We start from the raw sequence: 22120 nt of genomic DNA, 5'->3' as shown, positions 1-22120 counted from the left end.
CTAGACCCTCAGCTATAGGCACCACCTGCATGAATGTTCCCACGGCAATGTCACCTTCAGTCAACTGCCTGTAACTTTACCACTATATAAAAATAAAGAAATGGATAGAAATGACCAAAGATATAAATTTTGTGCTGTGACATATTAGGAGGATCTTACCAATTCTTTTGTTCCTGTGGGTTAGGAACTAATAAATTCATTTGTCAAGAAGGAATGTGAGTTAATAGAAAAATAGTTTTTTTAACTGATTGAGAGTTATGTATTCAACCTAAAATATTTTAGTATTGATGACTATTATATCGCAACAGTTTTAATACAAAGCTAAAACTTTTTTAACTTAACTTTTTTAAATGTTAAGTCTCAAGTTTTATTATAAACATATTAAAATGTGTTCAAATTTAAGCCTTCTCCAAAAAATAAAGGTTTTAATAACAGTAAATATGTATATTTTTTATATATTTGTATAATTATTATGTATTCATAGACACTACTTGAATTGATCTACATTGGTATAAACTGATACATTTTCATATAATCATCTATGTAGAAATCTAGAACACCATGTCCTTGCTTTTAAGGACAAATAATAGAGCATTACATTTATACAAGGTGTACAATCATCAGCCGTCTTCAATAGTGATTTCTAGGAACAGTGGACTGGTTCCTCTTATGACCCACTTTGACCAGTGCCAAAGCCAAACTGGGTCAAAAGAATACAGAGGCCTAAAACCTGTTTCAGGCACAAAACAGTGTTGTGAAATACTGTTTTCATCTTCAACTGTACACAACAAGCATCAAGTTATTTATAGCCCCCTAAAAGCAGGCCACTAGGACTGCCAGCCCATGGCAATATTGACTGCTGATAAAATATGCCATGCTGTGTGTATACAGTATGTACATTCATGTTTGCGTTGTATTAAAATGATATGATTAAACTTTAAAGGATTAGTCCATTAAAAAAAAATCCAGATAATTTACTCACCACCATGTCATCCAAAATGTTGATGTCTTTCTTTGTTTAGTCGAGAATTAATTATAATTCATTAAGTGACGCGATCGGCACTCGCTAAATTTGCTGATCTCATGAGACGATCTTTCTGTTTACTTTTGTCATCATAGCGTTCCTGATGCGGCTGCAATTAGAGACCATTTTGCAGTCCTTCCAGAAAAACGCAGAGTTTTTTTGTGATTGTTGCGGGCAAAAATCCTCGATTTTGCGGCACGTTTTCTTAAAAAATGCGATGGAATATGCGGGATATTTATGCAATTTATGCGATGGAATTGCGGGAATTTGCAAAAAATTGCGGAACTTGCAAAAACTGCAATGATGTTCACGTCACATAATCACGTCACTTCATAACGTTCCCATGGCAATAGAGGACACGGCTGCGCTTTTGGGAAGTAAATGCAACATTTTTCAACTTTCTGCTAATATATATGTGACTTTTTGCTACGAAAATGCCGAGATTATGAAATCATGCAAGCCCCGCGTATTTTGTGCGCGGAAATATGTAATTAATGCGGCAAAAGTGCGTCGTATTTGGAAAAAATGCAGCCCCGCATAAATATGTGGACTTTGGCTGATTATGCAATATATCGCGCGATCGCACAATCGCGTTTTCCTGGAGGGACTGATTTTACACAGTGCGAGCATTTTGTAACCTGTTGCTCATGTGTGATGTGCACATTTGGATTTCTCTCACTGCCTTAACAGAGATATGCGTATTTTCTATGAGGACGCGCTCCGGTCCTCAGCGCGATGCGTCTTCACATTCCTATCAAACAGCGTATACAACACATATCTATCGCGGACAATTGCATCCTCATGTCGAAAGTTTATTATTTGCATTCGTTTTAAAGTTTTGAAGGTTTAAACTTCCATAGATAAAAAAATTCCCATTCCACTGCCATTCTGTGATCGGCAGATCAGATCTTGGTGATCGGTAATCGGTGATCGGCCACAAAAATGCTGATCGGAGCATCTCTAATAAAAAATATGCACTTTTAAACCACAACTTCTCGTCTAGGTCCGGTCCTCTGACGCGTCAGCGCGACCTCACGTAAAACGTCATCAAGTGAAGAGGTCACGGATGACGTATGTGAAACTACGCCACAGTGTTTACAAGTGTGGAGAAAGAGGACCCATCCGACGTTGTTGTATGTGGAATGATACTAATTAATATCTTTGTGTCAGTTTATTGTTTAAAATGGTCCGCAAATGTATGTTTCATATATGTAATATATATGCCTTTCCACGGCATTACGCAATTACGTGAGGTCGCGCTGGAGCACCACAGGACCGGAGGAAGACGAGAAGCCGTGGTAAAGTGCTTTTTTTCTTGCCAAAAATGACAAACGTTTCGCTAGATAAGACCCTTATGTCTCGTTTGGGATCGTTACGTCACTACGCATTTACGTTAGGTCGCGCTGGACCGGACCTAGACGAAAAGTTGTGCTTTAAAAGTGTATATTTGTTATTTTTATTGTCAAAAATGACAATTGTTTTGCTAGATAAGACCCTTATGCCTCGTTTGGGATTGTTTATAGTCCTTTGAAACTCCGTTGAAAAAAACTGTTAAGTGTTGAGTTAAGTATTAAATGTTGGGCTCTATTAAAGTCCATTAAAATTAGAAAAATCCAGGAATGTTTTCCTCAAAAAACACAACTTCTTCCCGTCCGAACAAAGAAAGACATCGACATTTTGGATGACATGGTGGTGAGTGGATTATCTGGATTTTTCTTTTGGGAAAATGGACTAATCCTTTAACATATATCAAATTGTTTTGTTTTAAAATGCACACCAGTATTGCTTTTTTTGTAAGGTTTGTTTGTAAAAACTACTTAAATGTCCTAATATAACTTAAGCCTATTTGTGGATTAATATAAACCCTGTCCGGGAAACCACCCCTATATGTTTAAACGATTTGTATGTTGTGTATGAGATTTTTTGGAGAGGGGTGGTTTCCTGGACAGGGATTAGCTTAAACAAGGACTAGGCCTTAGTTTAATTAGGAAATATATAGTTTTAACAAACATACCTTACTAAAAACATTACTTATGTGCATTTATGTGCAAACAAAGGGCAATGATGTAAGTTAAGATATGTCGGTGCAAGTTGTTTTCTGTTTGGACAGCTCTTACATTTATTTTAGTTTAGGACTAGTCCCTGTCCGGGAAACTGCCCCTATGTGTTTAAACGTGTTGCAGGGTGTGTATGAGAGTTTTTGCTAGATTATGTGTTTAAACGTGTTGGAGGTTGGAATCTGTGTATAAGAGTTTTCGCTCTGAATGAATATACTGAATGTGTGTCTGTTTGTGTGTTAGAATGGCCACAGGGCCTGTGTGTGTAGACCTGTCATAAGTAATAAGGAGACGTCCGTGTCAATGTCACTGTTGCCAGGACGACCGCAGTCTCCCTGGGTTTATGGGTAGGAGGGCTGTATAGTCTGCCTGTCAGAGCGATCATCCACACCACCATCACATTCCGACAGGATGTGATGTCATCGCCATCTCTACCAATACAACACTGCACATTTTCCTTGTTTTACCTACACTAATTTTAGAAATGTTTAAGGGGATTGTTAGTGGAGAAATTAACAAGCATTTGGTTATTCTAACTGCTTATACTCATGAGGTTTATGCCATTCAGAAAGGGTTAGATAAGAAAAGGAGTGCAGCGCTGGCGATTTTACAATTAAGAGGAGCTCAGCCTTGCAGGCTTAGCCGAGAACGGACAGACTACCACACACGCTCTTTTTCTAGATATCAAACTCAAGTCACTAACCGTGTGTAAAATACCCATAAACACTGTTGAAGTGGATTGGAGTTTGATTTATTTGCGTGTAAAGTGAACAAGGGAGACACATGCGTGAAGCACGTGGACGGTATAATTGATTCATAATGATATGAAGCTCATTTCTGTCCCAAGAGACGTTTCCTCTCTCTCTAAATAGTTCTTTAATTAGCTTCATTAAAGTAGATATGAGCAACCCTGCAACTTAATTTATTATCACATACGCACACCCGTCCCGTACTCGCTGGAGAACGCTGATAAATATTGGCTGTCATGTCACTGATGTGTATTAACTAGGGTGCCCATTCGTGCCAGTTCCGCCGGACACGTCCCAAACATGTTTTCAGGTTCGTTCTCCCGAAGGTCGACCGCATACGTCATCAAGGTTTAATATTTCGGGTTTAATTTCAGAAAAGCAACTGTTACATTTCAAGGTAAGAATAAAAACTACAATGATTGTATGTCTTAAAAGAAATAAATCTTAATTTTCTAATGTATTATTTGACCTGAAATGTGAGAACCTCGATGACGTTTGCGGTCGAGCAACGCGACTTCCGGAGAACGAACCCGAAAACATGTTCGGGACGTGTCCGGCGGAACTGGCACGAATGGCCACCCTAGTATCAACATGGCTCGCGATGTAATAATTTGGTAACTCGTGATTTACATGATAATAATTGTCACCTGCTTTTGCGTGGCAGCTGTGTAGAGTATCTTGAAAATGATTACAGTGATTTGATTTTGCAGTACTGATACAATTGAAATATATGAACATAAATATAAATTATATATTTAGACATACACCTATTTAGACGTACACAGTCAGAAAAATGGTCAATAAATGGTCCCAAGCTCTCAGTGGGACAGTACTCTTTGAAAAGGTCCTAACATAGACTGTAAAAAGATGGGCGATGCATCTTTATAGAGTTCCATTATAAAAAAAGTAAAAAAAACACTCGAAAATGGCCGTGCCGATGACGTCAATTTGGAGAAAGAGTCTGCACAGTAGTGATCATGAAGCGGAGCCAATTTTTCCATTTAAAGACCCCATGAAACGGAAGTAGCGATTGCCTTATTTTCCACGTGGTGACTTATATTCGAGTGAAACCGGCTTCTGAAATGAAATAAGGCAGGGCTAGATTTGAATTTGTCCATCGAGATCTAATTGGATCATTTGAAGCTGGGTCGTGTTGCTAATTGCTAATCGCAGCGATCATCTCCCGGACCCCACCCACTTGCCATACCATATGATCGGAAGCAAAGAGAGATCGTTTTTGAGTAAGGGAGGAGATTTGCATTTTTGATTAAATATTATGAGGGCACCAGATTTTTTTAAGCTCCCAGAAAAGTAATTTGTAAAAAATATGGCAATATTCCAAAATAAATTCCAGTTTTTCATTTTATTTTCATGGCGACTTTAAATCAATCACAAACGCACAAATCAAGTCGTCACACCCTTTTTTAATAGCAACTGATAACTAACTTAACCAGACTTATAAGAAAAACTAACACAAAGGACATCAACATGATAAGGAACTAAACCATTGTTGGATAATTTTTTTAAGTGTAATTTGATTTTCAAGTTTGGCTCACACCCTATTTATTTACATGGAGAGGGCGGGGTTATGACCTACACATTTTACCCAGCCACCAGGGGGGCGATCGAAATGTTTTGGCTTCTAATTTGTCCCATTTAGGTACAGATATGTACATTTGGTACCAATGTGGTACCAATATGTACCTCTAAGGTAGGGGAGAACCGGGGCGAAAGTAACGCGGGACGAAAGTGACAAAGCGATTTTCTCAGAGCCCTGATAACATTTGCATTCCAAACTACACTCTTAGAAAGGATGTGTAAATTTTTTACACATCTTTGTGCGTTAAGCTTTTAACACATTATGTGTAATTTTAACACATTATGTGTCATTTTGTGTTAAAATATAACACAAGTTGTGTTAAAATTAACACAAAATGTGCAATAATAACACAGAGATGGGTGAATTCTGGGACAACGCATTTTGTGTGTTGTCCCAGAATCAACACTAATGTGTTGTTTTTAACACATTCGTTCTAAGAGTGTATGACAGCATCTTTAGCATGCAACTAATATTGCGTTATTTTCTCACAATTTTTCACGGGTAGATCCAGAAAGCGTTTTTTAATTCCTAAACCTGTCATTTTTTCTTATAACGCGTTGTGTTTCTTTCTTCATGTGTTACAATACTGATCAATCTACAGGTTATTTAGTGCTCTAACACATTCTGAAGTTTGACTTCTCAGAGTTTTTCAAAATAAAAGTAAATTGGGTTTAAATGTCAGGAGTTCCTGTAACCCACCTGTGTGTTACTTTCATCCCTGCTGACAGGGTCAAAAGTAACAATGCGCTACTTATGTGAAATTATACTGAAGTCGCTTTACATTTGTTCAAAATTCCTCTTAGTATTGATAGACCTAAAAAATATAAAATTAAAATATAACATTAAAATATATCTTTTAAAATGATGTTTTTCTGAAAAAATTTTACTTTTGCCCCTGCTCTCCACTACTTATAAGAACACTTTAGGTGCAAAGATGTACTTTTTGAAAGGGTACCGCCCCGGTGACAGGTGTATATGCTGTATCTGACAGCCTTTTGTTTAAGTTAATTGTTACTTTCTGTTTCCTACAGATTGTTCATTATGTTACTATTTTTGTATTAATTTGATAAGATGATGATAAGATTTGGCAGTAGACTTAATGACATCATTTGCAGCATGACTTCAGGTGACTGAACTGATGCGTCAATGTTTTACATTTTAGCCATTTGAAGTCTTTGTTGTAAATCTCGCCTGTATGCATACGATAAGATGTTGTTTCCTTGTCTGGCAGCTAGCCCAGTGATATTCCAAAACGTTGTTGGGATATGCTAAACAGTGATGCTAATACATTGTGTAGGTGGAAGATTATCTTAAGGACGCACACTTGTGAGCATGTCAACAATTAATGTCATTTCAAAAATCCTTAATGATGCACCCATACTCAAAATCAAACTGCAGTGCAGTTTAACATCTATCATCACTAAATTGAAAGATTGGGGTGAGGGGTTAGTTGTAATGACAGTTTATCAGCATAAGAGGGCATGTTGTCCAGATTGACAGAGGCCTAGGGGTAGTAGTTGAATACTTTGAATCAAGAGGGGCAGCCTGTGACAGCATGTGGTGTTCATCCATGTTTTACATCATTTCCTTTAGGGAATGGCTCTGTGATAGAGGCCGTGGGCACTAAACAGCCTTCACTGACAGCAACATTATCATCCTGATTCTCACAACCATCCCATTGAGGATTACTAAAAAAAATAATTAGGACAATTCCATTAGGGATAGAAAAGTTATTTCCCTTTTTTTCAGTTCTTAAGATATATGTATCTTCCACCCTAAATAGCCATATTTAAATAGCACAAAGTTTTTAAGCTTAAAAGAGAGCCGGACATATGCTAATTTCGAAAAGCCAAAGATCTACTACAGTAGTCTAAAATTTGGTTCACTGATCAATACCTCAATGAGAAAACAATTAGGTGTCTGTCATTTTATAACATAATTATTAAAAATAATTATTAGGGGGTATAATGTTTTGGTAACACTTTACCATAAAGGTTGTATATATTAGAAAATGCATTAGCTAACACATACTAAAAACGAACAATATAGTTTATATATATATATATATATTTTTTTTAATTGAGATTTTAACAATTTACAAACTAGAGTAAAATAAACAAAACAAAAAGCAAAACAAAGCAAAAAAAAAAAAAAAAAGGAAAAGTGAAGCCCAACCGTAACAGGAGTGTTATGATACCCTGTATTTCAATACATTGCTTAAAGACTCTTTAATAAAGAGACATCAATACTATCAAAACATGGGGTCCATATCCGATGAAAGTTTTCACAAACAATATAGTTGACCAACGTTTATTATGTTTTGTTAATGTTAATGCAATTGTTCATGTTTGAACTAAGAATATTAAATGCTGTAAAACTACTGTTCATTGTCACTTCAGTTTACCAAATGCACTAACTAATCTTAACAAATACTGTACAACCTTATGGTAAAGTCAAGTGTTACCAATGTTTTGATAAAGCACTTTGTATTTTGTTGCTTGTTTTTAATTTAGCACTTATTGACAGGAATTTAAATTCATGGCACAGGTGTTCATTTTGTAATAGTTAAAGGAACAGTATGTAGGATTGTGGTCAAAACTGGTATTGCAATCACAAAACGTGTGGCTAAAACTGGTACTGCAATCACACAACTGGTGGCCAATACACAAAATGACAACATAAACATCAGTTGAGGGCTGCCACTTCACTTTTTAAATAACAATATCCTGGCCAGACCACTGTTGTCAGTGATATAAGAATTTGAAACGAAAATGATTTCATAATGTCTAGTGACATATCAGGGCCATTTTATGATTAATTGATATAAATTTCTTACATACTGTTCCTTTAAATGAAATTTTTTAAGCGCTTTAGGTTTATTTTTATAGAAAGTATATCGGTGGCACCCGAATTGTTGCCGTTACGTCTGGACGAAACTTAAGGGTGTTTTCACACCTAGTTCGTTTGAGCCCTCCAAATGCTCTCGGAGCAGTTCAGGGTGTATGAACAAACCAAGTGATCTCAGACCTCCCTAAAAGGACCCAAAAGTGAACCTAACTCAGACCACGTCTGGAGGTGGTCTGAGTACGGTTCGCTTTTGGGTTCTTTTGTGGTTCGATTTCTTTTTGATGTGTGAAATCAATGAGGTCCGGGTCCGCTTCGCGTGTCATTTGGACATTGTATCAAAATAAACTGCTGCACAGAAAGCTGGGGTCTGAGTTCTTATGAAGTTGTGATGTGAACAAGAAAGGGTCTGAGATCACTTCAGTTCTGAAGAGGACCAAAAGAAGAACTGGGTCCTCTTTTGAGTCCACAATATTGTGAACAACAAAAGGACTGAGGTCACATTCGCCTAGTTCCTTTTCTGAACTGGGTTTGGTTCTTCTAAAATGAATTATATGTGAAAACTCCCTAACTTCCAGGTCTCAAATTGTTTAAAGGTCTGGCTAGTGGCTAAACTGAACTCTGCTTTAGGTGCCCTTGTTGCCTCTATATTTATGCCTCACATCATGCCTTACTGTTGCATTGTGGGTAATAATGATAACCCTCCCACAGCCTGCATCTGTGTCCGAACAGAACAGAAAAATAAAGAGCCCATCAAACCGTGTTTGTATGTTTGTGCATGCACCTATATGTCAGAGGGCATAGAGTTACTGGAGCTATATCTTTGGTGTATTTGTTGATGAGGCTGCAGGCATTTCCCCATTGGCCTGTCATCAGCTGTGCCAGACTCAGGCATCATTCATCTGAGATGTGATTGGGCGCCTCACTGATGCTACAGAAGGGGACATGCTGGCACATATCCAACATCTGATCCACAACATATATCTGAAATGAAAACTACATGCTCCGCGGATTTATGCAACATTGTAATTGTTTAACAAAAGGTTTTATCAGAAAAACATATTCTTAACGTAGCAACTTGGCAACACTTTACAATAAGTTTGTATTAATAATTAATCAGTAAATGGATTAACTAACATGAACAAACAATTAACAATATAGTGTATTCATTCTTGTTAATGTGAGTTAATGTCACCAAGTTATTTATGTTAGTTCAAGGTGCATTAATTAATGTTAACAGTTACAATGCTTGATTTTATAAATGTATTAGTAAATGCCAAAAATTAACATGAACAAAGATTAATAAGCATTGTTAATTGTTAGTTTATGTTAGTTAATCCACTAATTAATTCTTAACAAATACAACCTTTTTGTAAAGGGTTACCAGCAACTATTTATGGCAGGATTAGTACTGTGCTACATGCATAATAAAAATGTTTTTAGCATGTTCATTTATATATTTTGGTTCAGTGTATCAGTACAGTTGAAAGTATCAATATAGATTTACACATAGTCTTACCCATTACTCTAATAATCAAAATTTTATATGAAAAAGACATCTTACAATAAACCGTATGGACCACACAGAGAAATCATCTCACAAACATCGAGTCAGGGACAGATTTTATGGAGACACAAAAAAAGTTTTCGGCCAAAAATGGCATTATCGGTTTCAGGCCGAAATAAAAAAATCCAGCCGAAAAAGTCAACCGAAAATGAATGCCAACCGTGCCCCTCCCATCCGTGCGCTAGCGCTTGGGTTTCACTCACGGTGATCAGTCGTCACACACCCCTCCCCTTCGTGCTCAACCAGGTTTCACTCACGGTCAAGCTGTTTGCACGCGTCTGCAAAGATTAAGCATGTCTTGATGTGTAAACTTTAGAGAGAGTCGCGCTAATGTGTCTCATACTGTAATCCATTAACATACATTTGGCGAATAAAACATAAACATAAAATCTCGCTGTTATTGACAGGGCACATATAAACAAAATTATCTCCACAGTATTCTTTTTCTAATAAAAACATTTGTTTATGTCTTAAGTGTATGTATAGATTACTTTGTTCTGTTTTGTAAATGTTTGCAATTTCTTTATTGTTTATTAGATTTTTCCCACCTGCTTTTTGCTGATCCGAAAAATAATCTGATCTGTGCCTCAAAAACTGTAATGTGATCCAAACTTTGAGTTTTTTTATCCGTCACACACCCCTAGTAAAGTTAGTACACAGTGATAGCCATAAATGCAATTGTACTAATAATTGGCATAATAATTTCTTTGGGTGTTTCGGTTTCGGTTTTTCGGCCTTGGTTTCCCTTTTTCGGTTTTCGGTTTCGGACAAGAATTTTCATTTCGGTGCATCCCTAAAAAAAGTCCTGAACCAAAGGAACTGCGGCAAAATTATATTCTGCACTAAAGTTTCCCTGAGATGTTCCCTGACTTTTTGAAAATCAATCACTTAAAATAGAGTAATATACCGACATACATTTTGTGTTTTCAAACATTTAGTGTGATGTTGTAAGGAAAGGAAGCTCTCATGGTCAAACCCTCAATTGTTGGGTATTATGAAACCTCAATATGTTTTTAAGACACACTGGGACTAAACAGTGACCTGTATTATCTAACAGACATTCACTAAACATAAACTTCCTCTTCAGAAAACAAAAGAACTTGTGGCCCTTTTGAGTCACAGTCACTCCATCAGTCTGACCTTCATGACCTGCCAGACCTCAACCAACACAACCTCATTGACCTCATCAACCTTTGAACTTTCCTTAATGACACTGTGAGTCTGTGTGTATGTGTCTGTGCAGGATTGAACAAGTGTTTCACTCAAACAAGTCATTAGCAAAGACATGAAAAACACATGACACAAAACTGTGCTCTTGTTAGATGCTGATTGTGATAAGCAGGTTGTTTCTAAGTGAGAAATTTTGCACATACTGTAGCACACAGTGACAAAGAGCAAGTCTGGCACTGTGACCCAATGGACTTCTGTATGTGTGTTGTGTAAACTGTTAAAGTGGGTTAGTAAGTCACTCAGCCTAAGGGTAGCATAGCCGTGTGTCATATCTGGGTGTTTGGACAGTGTCCTCTCTCACTCTTCTTCTATCCGAATTACATAATTCCAGTCGAACGATATACAGTATTGCTTTATATGTAAACTTTGATGTAAAGTGTTTTTGGAGGGGAAAGTATATGTTGGTGTTTTTTCCTAATAGGTAAATTGGGCAAAAAATAGAAATAGTTCTCAGATGCAAAACCCTCTAAGGGGCGGATCACACAGAACGCGTTTATGGCAGTGGCAGGTGCCTTTTTAAATGGTTTTCAGTGAGTGTTATGGACAGTGAGTGTTATGCACACTGAATGCCTCGCATTTTGCTGCCTCCCATGCCGCACATTTTTGAAGGAACGCTCTGAGCTGGAAAGTACCTGACGTCATTTGCGGTTTTTCCGTTGTCCAATCCAATGAGGGGAGAGGCGGGCTTTCCTTTGTGGTGACAGAACTGCACCACCTAGTGCAACTCTTAGGGCCAATCTCATTTCTCTGTCTTAAGGGGTAAGACAGATCGTCTAAAAAATGAGACACCACTAGTTACCGTTTGCGTCACCTTCCCTTGCCGCTAACTGGCTGCTACGTAAAAAGACAAGCGTTGACAGAAACAAAGATGCCGTCGTCTCAGGTTGTGATATCGATTGCCTGAGCTGAGCTCAACAAATAGCGCATAACTTAGCTGCTAGCTAGCGCCTTAACTAGCGATTCAAAACAAAAACATTACTATTAAAACTGTTTGAACAATTTATTAAAAGTATCATAAAACATGAGTGTCATAATATAATCTCAATTAAACTGCTGAAAATAATGTTACTTTTATTTGTGCGACTCCTTGACAGTTCGATGTTCAGCCATAAAACATTGTGATGTGAAGTCGTGCGTAAGCTCTACGCCGTAGCTACACCGTAGGTTATCCGTAGCCAATGCGTAGCATGACGTGCACCCCGCAAAATTTTAACAATGCGTCAGATCTACGCGGACCGCAAGCGCTGTGATTGGTCCACCAGAACCCCTCCCATCAGGAAAAAAACCTGTATCATAGGTGTTTCCATTTGTGATGGTGAAAACAAAGATGAGCCAAGTTGAGGAGTGATATAACTCAAACCGCATCAAAAGTCGCTGTTTATTTACTTCCATCATTGCTGGTCTTCTCAAATTATACACAACAAATTGCTGTTTCTTCTTCGTTTGTGGGTGAACTTGCTAAGCTTCTTCTTTGACGTTTGCGCTGCTACTGTGGTTACAGCCTACCAGTGCCTGCGCTGTGTGTTTGCACATCGACGCAGACAACGACGCAAAAGTATAAATGAAAACCAACGCGGAACCTATGCCGTCGTGGCTACGCCGTAGGACCACAACTATAATGAGCCCTTTAGTCTCGATCAAGCGCCTTGCGTTTTCAAGCATTTAAAATGTGTTTGGTGTGAATGACAACATAAACATCAGTTGAGGGCTGCCACTCCACTTTTTAAATGACAATATCCTGGCCAGACCACTGTTGTGAGTGATATAAGTATTTGAAATGAAAATGATTTCTTCTAGTGACATATCAGGGCCATTTTAGTATTAATTGATATACATTTCTTACATACTGTTCCTTTAAATGAAATTTTTTAAGCGCTTTAGGTTTATTTTTATAGAAAGTATATCGGTGGCACCCGAGTTGTTGCCGTTACGTCTGGACGAAACTTAAGGGTGTTTTCACACCTAGTTCGTTTGAGCCCTCCAAACGCTCTCGGAGCAGTTCAGGGTGTATGAACAAACCAAGTGATCTCAGACCTCCCTAAAAGGACCCAGGTGATTGGTCCACCAGAACCCCTCCCATCAGGAAAAAAACCTGACCATAGGTATTTCCATTTGTGATGGTGAAAACAAAGATGAGCCAAGTTGAGGAGTGATTTAACTCAAACTGCATCAAAAGTCGCTGTTTATTTACTTCCATCATTGCTGGTCTTCTCAAATTGTACACAACAAATTGCTGTTTCTTCTTCGTTTGTGGGTGAACTTGCTAAGCTTCTTCTTCTTTGACGTTTGCGCTGCTACTGTGGTAACAGCCTAACAGCGCCTGCGCTGTGTGTTTGCACATCGACGCAGACAACAACGCAAAAGTATAAATAAAAACCGGCGCGGAACCTACGCCGTCGCGGCTATGCCATAGGACCTACACACAACTATAATGAGCCCTTTAGTCTCGATCAAGCGCCTTGCGTTTTCAAGCGTTTAAAATGTGTTTGGTGTGATCAGCCCTAATGTGGCATTTATAACAGACGCGGAAGAGGCGGCCGGCAAGCGCGAGTGATGTACATGTTAAGTCAATACAAAGATGCGAATAGGCATCCTGCGGCTCGGTACAGCGCGGAGGGCACGGTGCGTTCGGCGTGAATTGAGCGTTACAGTGGGAGTTAAAAAAAATCTGAACTTTGGCGGATATCCATGTTAATATAATTTCACACACGAATGAAGTAAGTAAACTCAAAATGTTCAAGTATCCAACTACGTGCAAATAGTGCGTTTTGCCACGTCTACCGTGGCTGATGTGAACACACAATAAGTGTGTCTTGTCTTACATGTTTTCTTTTGTAAATTAGCTTTGAATGAATGAATTCCGCCAACAAACCATGATGGTGGGAACCACATGTTGAACATTGGGGGGACCAAAACATTTAGAGCTATATGTATGTATCTTAAAAATATCAAAGTTTCTGATTATTGGTGGAAACATGTCCCCTTTAATGTCTATTGCAGTTATGTCCCTGGATTATGCAGATATAAAGCCAAGGTATTTGATGAAGGTATAATATGTGCTAAACATTCGGTTAATATTATTAACTATTGTTCAGATGTTGTTTAGACTATTTTCTTACGCATCTCATCTAAAGCCTCTGTTGCTAATTCCAAAACTGCATTACCACCTCAGGTGTGGATTATTTTTCAAAAAATTAAACGGCCCGTCGTCAATTATTCCTTACTTACCCAATACCTAAAAGATGGGGCTTTGAAATGGGGCTGTTTGAAACCAATATACAAAATCACTGCTATATAAAACAAGCATAGAATCGAACTTTCCGCTTACTGTAAAAACATTAGTTTTGAATAAAACAATTATAACTAATTATCATCATATAAAAATATATAATCTTTGAGTGATCTCTATCAAGTTACCCTGATACTGATTGTTGTTTTTATTCACATATTTACAATTTGTCATACATGAGATATTTTCTAATGTACTGCATGTTATAAAATGTCTTGTGCTATCAGCAGCTAAATAATAAAATCTAATATTCACCAAAATGCCTCTATTCTCTAAATATTGCTATGTGGATGTGTGCGTGTGTGCTCCCCGTATGTCTCTTTAAAGCTTTCCTCTTAGGACTAGATGGTAATAGCTCGCCTTAGGCCACAATTTAATTCCATGTAACGAGGTCCTTCCCCAAAGTGGCCCCAGGGGCCCCTCTCTGAAAGACGCAAATTGATCACAAAGACAATCTAAGGCCTCTCTTCACCTGAGAGCTCAGACTCTCTCTCTCACTCATCTCTCTGTCTCCCTTGATCGCTCCATCTCAGTATCCTTATCTGTCTTAAGCATTCTCTAACATCACTCCTGCTCTTCGTCTACGTCACTTCAAGAGACTCTTTTTTTAAAGCTCACACAGACAATTCTTCTGTTGTATAGATTTTAACAAGTTCTTAATCTAGTCTTAATATTATTTTCTTAAAGCGCATTTAATTACGTTAGTTTGATTTGAAGTTTGCTGTGTAAGAGTCGAGGCCTTTTAAACAGACAAGAGTTCAGGAGGACTATGAAGTAGGGATGGGCATTTTCCAGTAATTTACTATTCGAATATTTAAGCTCATAAAGAACGAATATTCGAATATTCGTTTATTAAATTATGTTAATTAAGACATGTGTCTTTTGTATTTTTCATTTTTTCATAATTTCACAGAAGGCTTATAATTAGGAAATATCCACAACAAGCTAAACTTATATTCTGTATGTATATGTATGTATGTATTTTTAAGTTGAAAACATTGTAAATTGTATATATATATTTTAAATTCTTCTTAAAAATATCCTACAGAAAAAAAAGCGTTAAAACCCCATGCGGAGCGAAGTCTGAGTCAGTCAAACCCTTAGTTTCAAGTCGGTCGTTAGTATGAATTCATTACTGTTGGATCTTACATACATTATATTATACCAAATATTATACATTAACCCCAAATCTAAGCGAAGTTTGAGGACTTGCGAAGTTTAAAGTTTGAGGACTTGACAAAGTAGGCTATCATCATTTAAACCCTTAAACAGACTCCAAATAAGAGCCCGGAGAAAACGAAAAAACGCATCTACATAACCGACTGCTCAGTCAACATATAAATATCTTCTCAGTTTAGTTTGACATGTATTTGTGAATAAAGAAACCATCTTTACCCTACCTGCTTCGGTGAAAGCCCGTTCTTCTGACTAGATACAATAATGCCGGTGCTGCGGAGAAAACTCTTCCTCGTGTTGCACGTGAGATGGTTATCCGATAAAAACAACAGACGGATTGAATATCTGTATTTAACATTATTTTACAAATAACGTAAGCTGGCTCGATAGATTATTGTTGACTGTGCAAAGTTACTAACGTTAGCTTAATTTAACAAGATTTCACAAAGACGGAGCTTTGCTTTTAAACAGCCATGTGCAGTTATCCGGTTCATTTTTGAAAGAGCACCGCATATTATAAATGTTCTCCGTTTCATTTCGTTCTCCGTGTCTGTCTCGTTATTAACAAAATAAAGTAGACTTAATAACAGAAAGCTTACAAATCTCTCATGATGTGTTGATGCGGGCGGCGGAGAAGCACGTTTAATAACACGTGAGCCCTCACTGAGCCGGTTGCCAAATATGGCGCTGCGCGGCCAAACCCGGAGATAAAAGAAAAAAAACTTAAATTCGTCTGCAATCTGCAGTGCCAAACAATCAGAAATATATACGAATTAATGTTCATGTATATCTTACATTTAAGTCTGTAAAAGAGTATAGATGAAGTGAAAAAGCATTAAATAAGTCATAACCCTTTGGTGGCACGTTAAAAACAAACAAACATTCGAATAGCATTTTTTAAATTCGAATTATTATTGCCGATCGAATATTCGAATATTCGAATATCCGTGCCCATCCCTACTATGAAGGTGCAATAGACACATGGTAATGATATTTCTCTATATGTAGATTTCTGTGCAATCCATGTGTCAAATATGTCCAGTTTTCCCATGCAACTGAGGTCTGAGGACACAAACTCATATAGTGTACCACACAAAAAAGAGAGCTCTACTCTAGATCCGATTTCTGTGTTACATAACATGTGTTTTAGTTTTCTCTCTAAAGCGTAAGAGTAAAGTTCTCTATGTATCTCTCTCTATCCGTCTCTCTCTCTTTGCCTGAGGTGAAACAGTAGACCTTTCCACAGAAACACATTTTATCTGGCTGAAGAGTTAAAACAATGTTTAGGTAGCATGTTCTGCTTTCACAAAAGCACGACTGAAAATAAGATATTTTCCAAAGACAATGACACATACATCTTCCCAGACCCCTCACACATCAAAAGCCCAGGTGTCACTATCCACAGCACACATTATTGAATGAATGGACACTGAGTGAAGGCGAGACCAGTCGAAAAGAACTAATAAAACCAACAAGCATCAAAAACATGCAGAAATGCCAGCGATGCAATACTGTGGGGATGCAAACACTAAAGCACATGTTAAAGGAATAGTCTACTCAATTTCAATATTAAAATATCTTATTACCTTAACTAAGAATTGTTGATACATCCCTCTATCATCTGTGTGCGTGCACGTAAGCGCTGGGGCGCGCTGCTACGCATCGATAGCATTTAGCTTAGCCCCATTCATTCAATGGTACCATTTAGAGATAAAGTTAGAAGTGACCAAACACATCAACGTTTTTCCTATTTAAGACGAGTAGTTATACGAGCAAGTTTGGTGGTACAAAATAAAACGTAGCGCTTTTCTAAGCGGATTTAAAAGAGGAACTATATTTTATGGCGTAATAGCACTTTTGGGAGTACTTCGACTCGCCTGAAAAGTCCGCTCCCCTTCTCACTCTCATAATGGCAGAGGGAGGGTGTTACTGCGCCGAGTCGAAGTACTCCCAACAAAACGTTGATGTGTTTGGTCACTTCTAACTTTATCTCTAAATGGTACCATTAAATGAATGGGGCTAAGCTAAATGCTATCGAAGCGTCGCAGCGCGCTCCAGCGCTTACGTGCACGCACATAGATGATAAAGGGATGTATCAACAATTCTTGGTTAAGGTAATAACATATTTTAATATTGAAAATGAGTAGACTATTCCTTTAAGTCTTATATTGCTGTCTCTCCCAGAGTTGTTCTCTCTTTAAGTCTTAAACAAGGTCTCGATAAACAGATGACACAAGTCTACATGTTTTCAGTCAATAGATTAAATTCTAGATTAATTTTTAACTTCATAGTTAGGTTTGACCATATTTGACCCAACCATGGGATGAAACAACTCAGCATTTTTTTAGAGCGTCCAATGCTATGGGGGATAAAATAATACTTTCACAGTAAAGAGAAATAATGCAGACACACTTTCTAGTTGACATTATAGTCACATACTGTAGGATTCAAAACTTTTCCTTATTTCTGTTTATATTATTCATTACTGTAGAATAGGAGTATGTTGCATTCTGAATGAATATGTTAAAACGTTTATTCAGAAGTTTAAACATACCATGAAACGCTGTATGCAGCATACAGAAAGGATTAGGTTTGTGCTGGCTGCGCAACTGCAGTTTCTTTCTCACTTTAGGGGATTACATCTCCTGCTTTTCTTTGCGTAATCTTTCTCAGGTTACGTAAGTACAAGCTGTTAGTCAGCAGAACAGTGAAAAAACTAACAGCTACAGTAAACAATTGATCATGTGATATAGCGATATAATCTTCAGTCTTTTACAAAGAACTGCAGTAAAATTCACAGCAATCACAACAATGACGTGAAATTACTACACTACACGTCGCTTGTTGTCATTTTGCAGTCAGAAATATTGTCTGCTTCTACTGTGGAAACCCCATTTCTGGGGTGCTGGACTTTATGAGGTATGAAATGAAAAACATCAACAACGGCTTAGCCGTTTATCCAACTACAGGGAAGATTCAATAACTGAAAGTATTGTACACTAGTTTTATGTTTTCTTTTCAATTTAAAAGAGAGGTTTTTAATGTTTCTGCATAAAAACGTAATTGCGTTTTTATTATACAGAACACACAGCATATACAAATAGCAGCTCAGTAGTTTAACTTGGTTATTGTTGGCCAACTGCCTGATTAAAGATTTGAAACAGTTTGTAATGCATCCTGTAATGTGGTCAATGTGATCTCAATCCGAACTACAATCGAAAACATATGCACACACAGTCACACATGCACTGTCCCTGAAAAACCTAAAGTCTGGAGATACATGGGACAAAAGATTTACTGCTAGGATCTTGAACTGTAAACAGCTCATGGTCAAGCAGGCCATGCATATTGATCCAACTATCGGCAAGCTAAGCCACGCAACGTCAAGCCGGTCGATAGAGAGAGGGCTTCTCCCTCCGTAAGCCAATGTGATGCTAAAAGCTATTGGCATTGGGAGTTCATGCGTAACTTTGTCTCTTTTTGTGTCTGCGGCTCAGGGTTTCATGCGGCATGGATTGAGATGAGCCTGGACCAAACAACAAGGCAATAACATTCACAAAAATAACAGGCTGATATGGAGTAAACACAGACCAGATATGTTTCCTTGCAAAAAAATAAAAATGAGGGGGGAGTGAAGGTTTAAAACAATCAAGCTGTATGGTGTGTGTGTGTCCATGCCAACACAGTTTGAATGTGATCTGCGTGTGACAGAGTTGTGGGAAAACTAACACCAGCCCTGAAGCAGCACTATACAATGAAAAAGAGAATACATGGTTTGAAATGAATAAAGAACTAGAGTTACGAACCATAATCCATCAGATACATGTATTGGAGCACAAGTCCTTATCTGATCAATGAGGCAACTTGAATGTGTTGACCAATAGAACACATCTTTGGGTAATTATTAACAAACACACTCAACAAACAAACAAACCAGTGCATTAGTAACATACGCTTTCAGTGAGCATTTTCAGCTAAACTAAGGTTTGACAGTGTGATTATACTAAATCAGTGATTGATAAATAATGATAAAAACAATTTAGTAGGCTATAAAGAAAATAAATCATATATGTAAAACATTATTTTAATACTTTTAATATTCTTTACAGTCTTTGATTGTAATTGTCATCTGCTTATAGGTTGAAACAAACATTTAAATCTGTACCCTACCAATGGCAGAAATTATTGGTAAATGCATATAAAACATGATAACTAGATATGATGACCATCAACATTTTTATTTTACACTATGTAAATAAATGAACAGTAAAATATTTATTTTGTTAAATGTTACTCTCTTTCTATAAAGCAACACAACATTTAGGGTAAAAAATTAAACTTTCTGAGTCATCCCATCTCTAATTTAAAAGAATAAAGATCTGTTACGCATTTCTTACAGTGGCCGACGACATGAAAACCACTAAAATAATGTTTTTACGAGATTATATGGCTTTTCTATACCCAATTACCTGATAACAAAGTAGTTTAATAGTAAAACCCCGCGGTTGGCTGATGTCAGATGGGCTCCGGGTCCGGTAAGGGGCCTCATACAGTATACTGATGTAATGTTTTCTGACATGATCCTTTGGGCCATACAAAGAGCAGTAGAGAGATGCTCTGGGGCCGTGGGTAGGTTGTGTCACAGAGACGAAAAGGGTGTTTTGGGCCTTTCCCAGGGCAAGCGCACTTTTACAGAGCGCATCCAAAAGTTTGTCTGGGCAGAAGAAGAGGGAATACCAAGTAGCATACATATTTTTTTCTTCTTTTTTAACTCCAGAATCAAAATGTCGAGAAAGTTAAACTTGTTGGTTTATTTATAGGCTATATTTGCTCAGATATTTCAGGACGAATCGCTCCGTTTTTTTTTCCACATTTGTGAGTCACTTTGGATAAAAGCGTCCGCTATTGACTAAAATGCAAATGTAAATTTTAGTAGATGCACTGAAAACTAATAAATAAAACAAATAAATAGGTTAATCATAGGATTACGATAGAATAAGCAACTGTTTTGTGATTTCTATTCTAAATTAGGTTAAAGTTCAACATATGTGCGTACTTTTCCCGAAAGAATACAGAAGAATCTGAATATTTATTCGATGTATAATAATGAAGTCCTGTCACTTAGCATATACATAACAAAAGATTCCTAATTAATTTAATAACTTTTTAACTGTAATTTAAAATAAGAAACAACATTTTTTATGATCTACATTTGTATTAGCCTGTTATTATAACAAATTATGTCAGGGACGCCCTAACCATTCAATTGCGGGTCTATAAATAGACTATAATAAGACTGAAAGTTGCGTTCATTTAAAATATAATATTAGACTTCAACCCGCCTTCTTCTCAATTTTCACTGTATATGCTAACTGTTTCCTTTTTGCAGCACTTTTCTCTTCAAACACATCAAGTTTTTAAAAATACTGTTCTCTAGGTTGATTGCAGGTGGAAAGCGCGCCTTGAACCCGGGTCGCGTGGACATCGGTGCTGCACTTCGACGTTTTCAGCGCGTAGCGGCGCCTGACTGACGGAAATGGGTCAGTAGAACGCGTTACCCATGCCGCAGAGGTCTGACTTAAAATATCACCGACATCACTTCCCAAAATCACACAGGTAAGTTTTGATAAAACTGTACTCTTTTCCAAACCTATAAAGATTTATGTGCAAAAATCTACTAGGCTACAGTCCAAAGAGGCTGCCATATGTAAATAAAACTCACAAAACTGCTTGCACAAACGCAAATACGTAATTGAACATTTGCATCTTAAACTCGGCACATAAACACAACTGCACACTTTAGAGAAGTTGGAGTTGAGTTTTTGTCTCGCTAAACAAAACAACAGACTGTTGAAGGCGCGTGGACTTCATAAACACGAGATTTAGATTGATATCTTTGAAGATCATTTGCACTTATACCAGAACCCTGAGTATGACATGCAATGTCAATTTGTCAATATGTTCGTTCATCTGACACATTTTTAGCCTACACGTGGATACCCCAAAACCATTAACATAACCAGTATGAATTCATGTAAGCGACCAAGATGAACAGACTATGCGTACAGGACGTTGTGGTGAGAATACGATTACATTACAAAGATTCACATGAGCTGTCAGAAACCTTGCGTTCCTACCTCGCATAGTGGTGGCGCCTTGCTCACGTCAGTCATGAAGAAACAAACATAAACCAGAGTAAAAAACAACAAGATCCTGCGTGAAGTTTTCGCCTCGTCTCGTCAACGTCAAAGTGCGAGACTGCACTGCAAAAGCATTCCAGAGGCGCGCGTGAAGCGGTCGAGAACGAGCGGTAGGGCCAGCATGCGCGTTTTCACATGGCATCTGCGAGCGCGTTTACCCAGCGGAGGTTTTCAGCGGAGGAGAGCGCAAGGCTGGCGCGCGCGAGCTCGGATTGGACTGACACTTTTTTGCTCCGCCCACTTTCTAGCGTCTTCAGTTATTATTAAGTTGTTTAAAGCGGATGGTCGGACACTTTATCCAGACGAGACGCGGGACTGATTATAACTCTGATTACGGACTGCACACACATCGCCTGCATGAAATGACTTCCTTTCACAAGTGAA

At 37.8% G+C, this 22120-nt stretch overlaps 1 protein-coding gene across 1 annotated transcript in view; it reads right to left on the bottom strand.

The window, feature by feature from the left end:
* Nucleotides 1-21911, bottom strand: part of rorb (RAR-related orphan receptor B) — a 36338-nt gene extending 14427 nt beyond the window's left edge. Inside the window, exon 1 of the mRNA XM_055199076.2 lies at nucleotides 21674-21911. Coding sequence (XP_055055051.2) covers nucleotides 21674-21680 — 7 coding nt within the window. The 5' untranslated portion in view covers nucleotides 21681-21911. The remainder of the gene's footprint in view (nucleotides 1-21673) is intronic.
* Between the last annotated feature and the right edge of the window lie 209 nt (nucleotides 21912-22120).

Source organism: Misgurnus anguillicaudatus, chromosome 22 (assembly GCF_027580225.2).
Source record: "Misgurnus anguillicaudatus chromosome 22, ASM2758022v2, whole genome shotgun sequence".
Taxonomy (NCBI): Eukaryota; Metazoa; Chordata; class Actinopteri; order Cypriniformes; family Cobitidae; genus Misgurnus; species Misgurnus anguillicaudatus.
The sequence above is the reverse complement of the archived record's forward strand: the minus strand, read 5'-3'. Positions and strand labels throughout refer to the sequence as shown.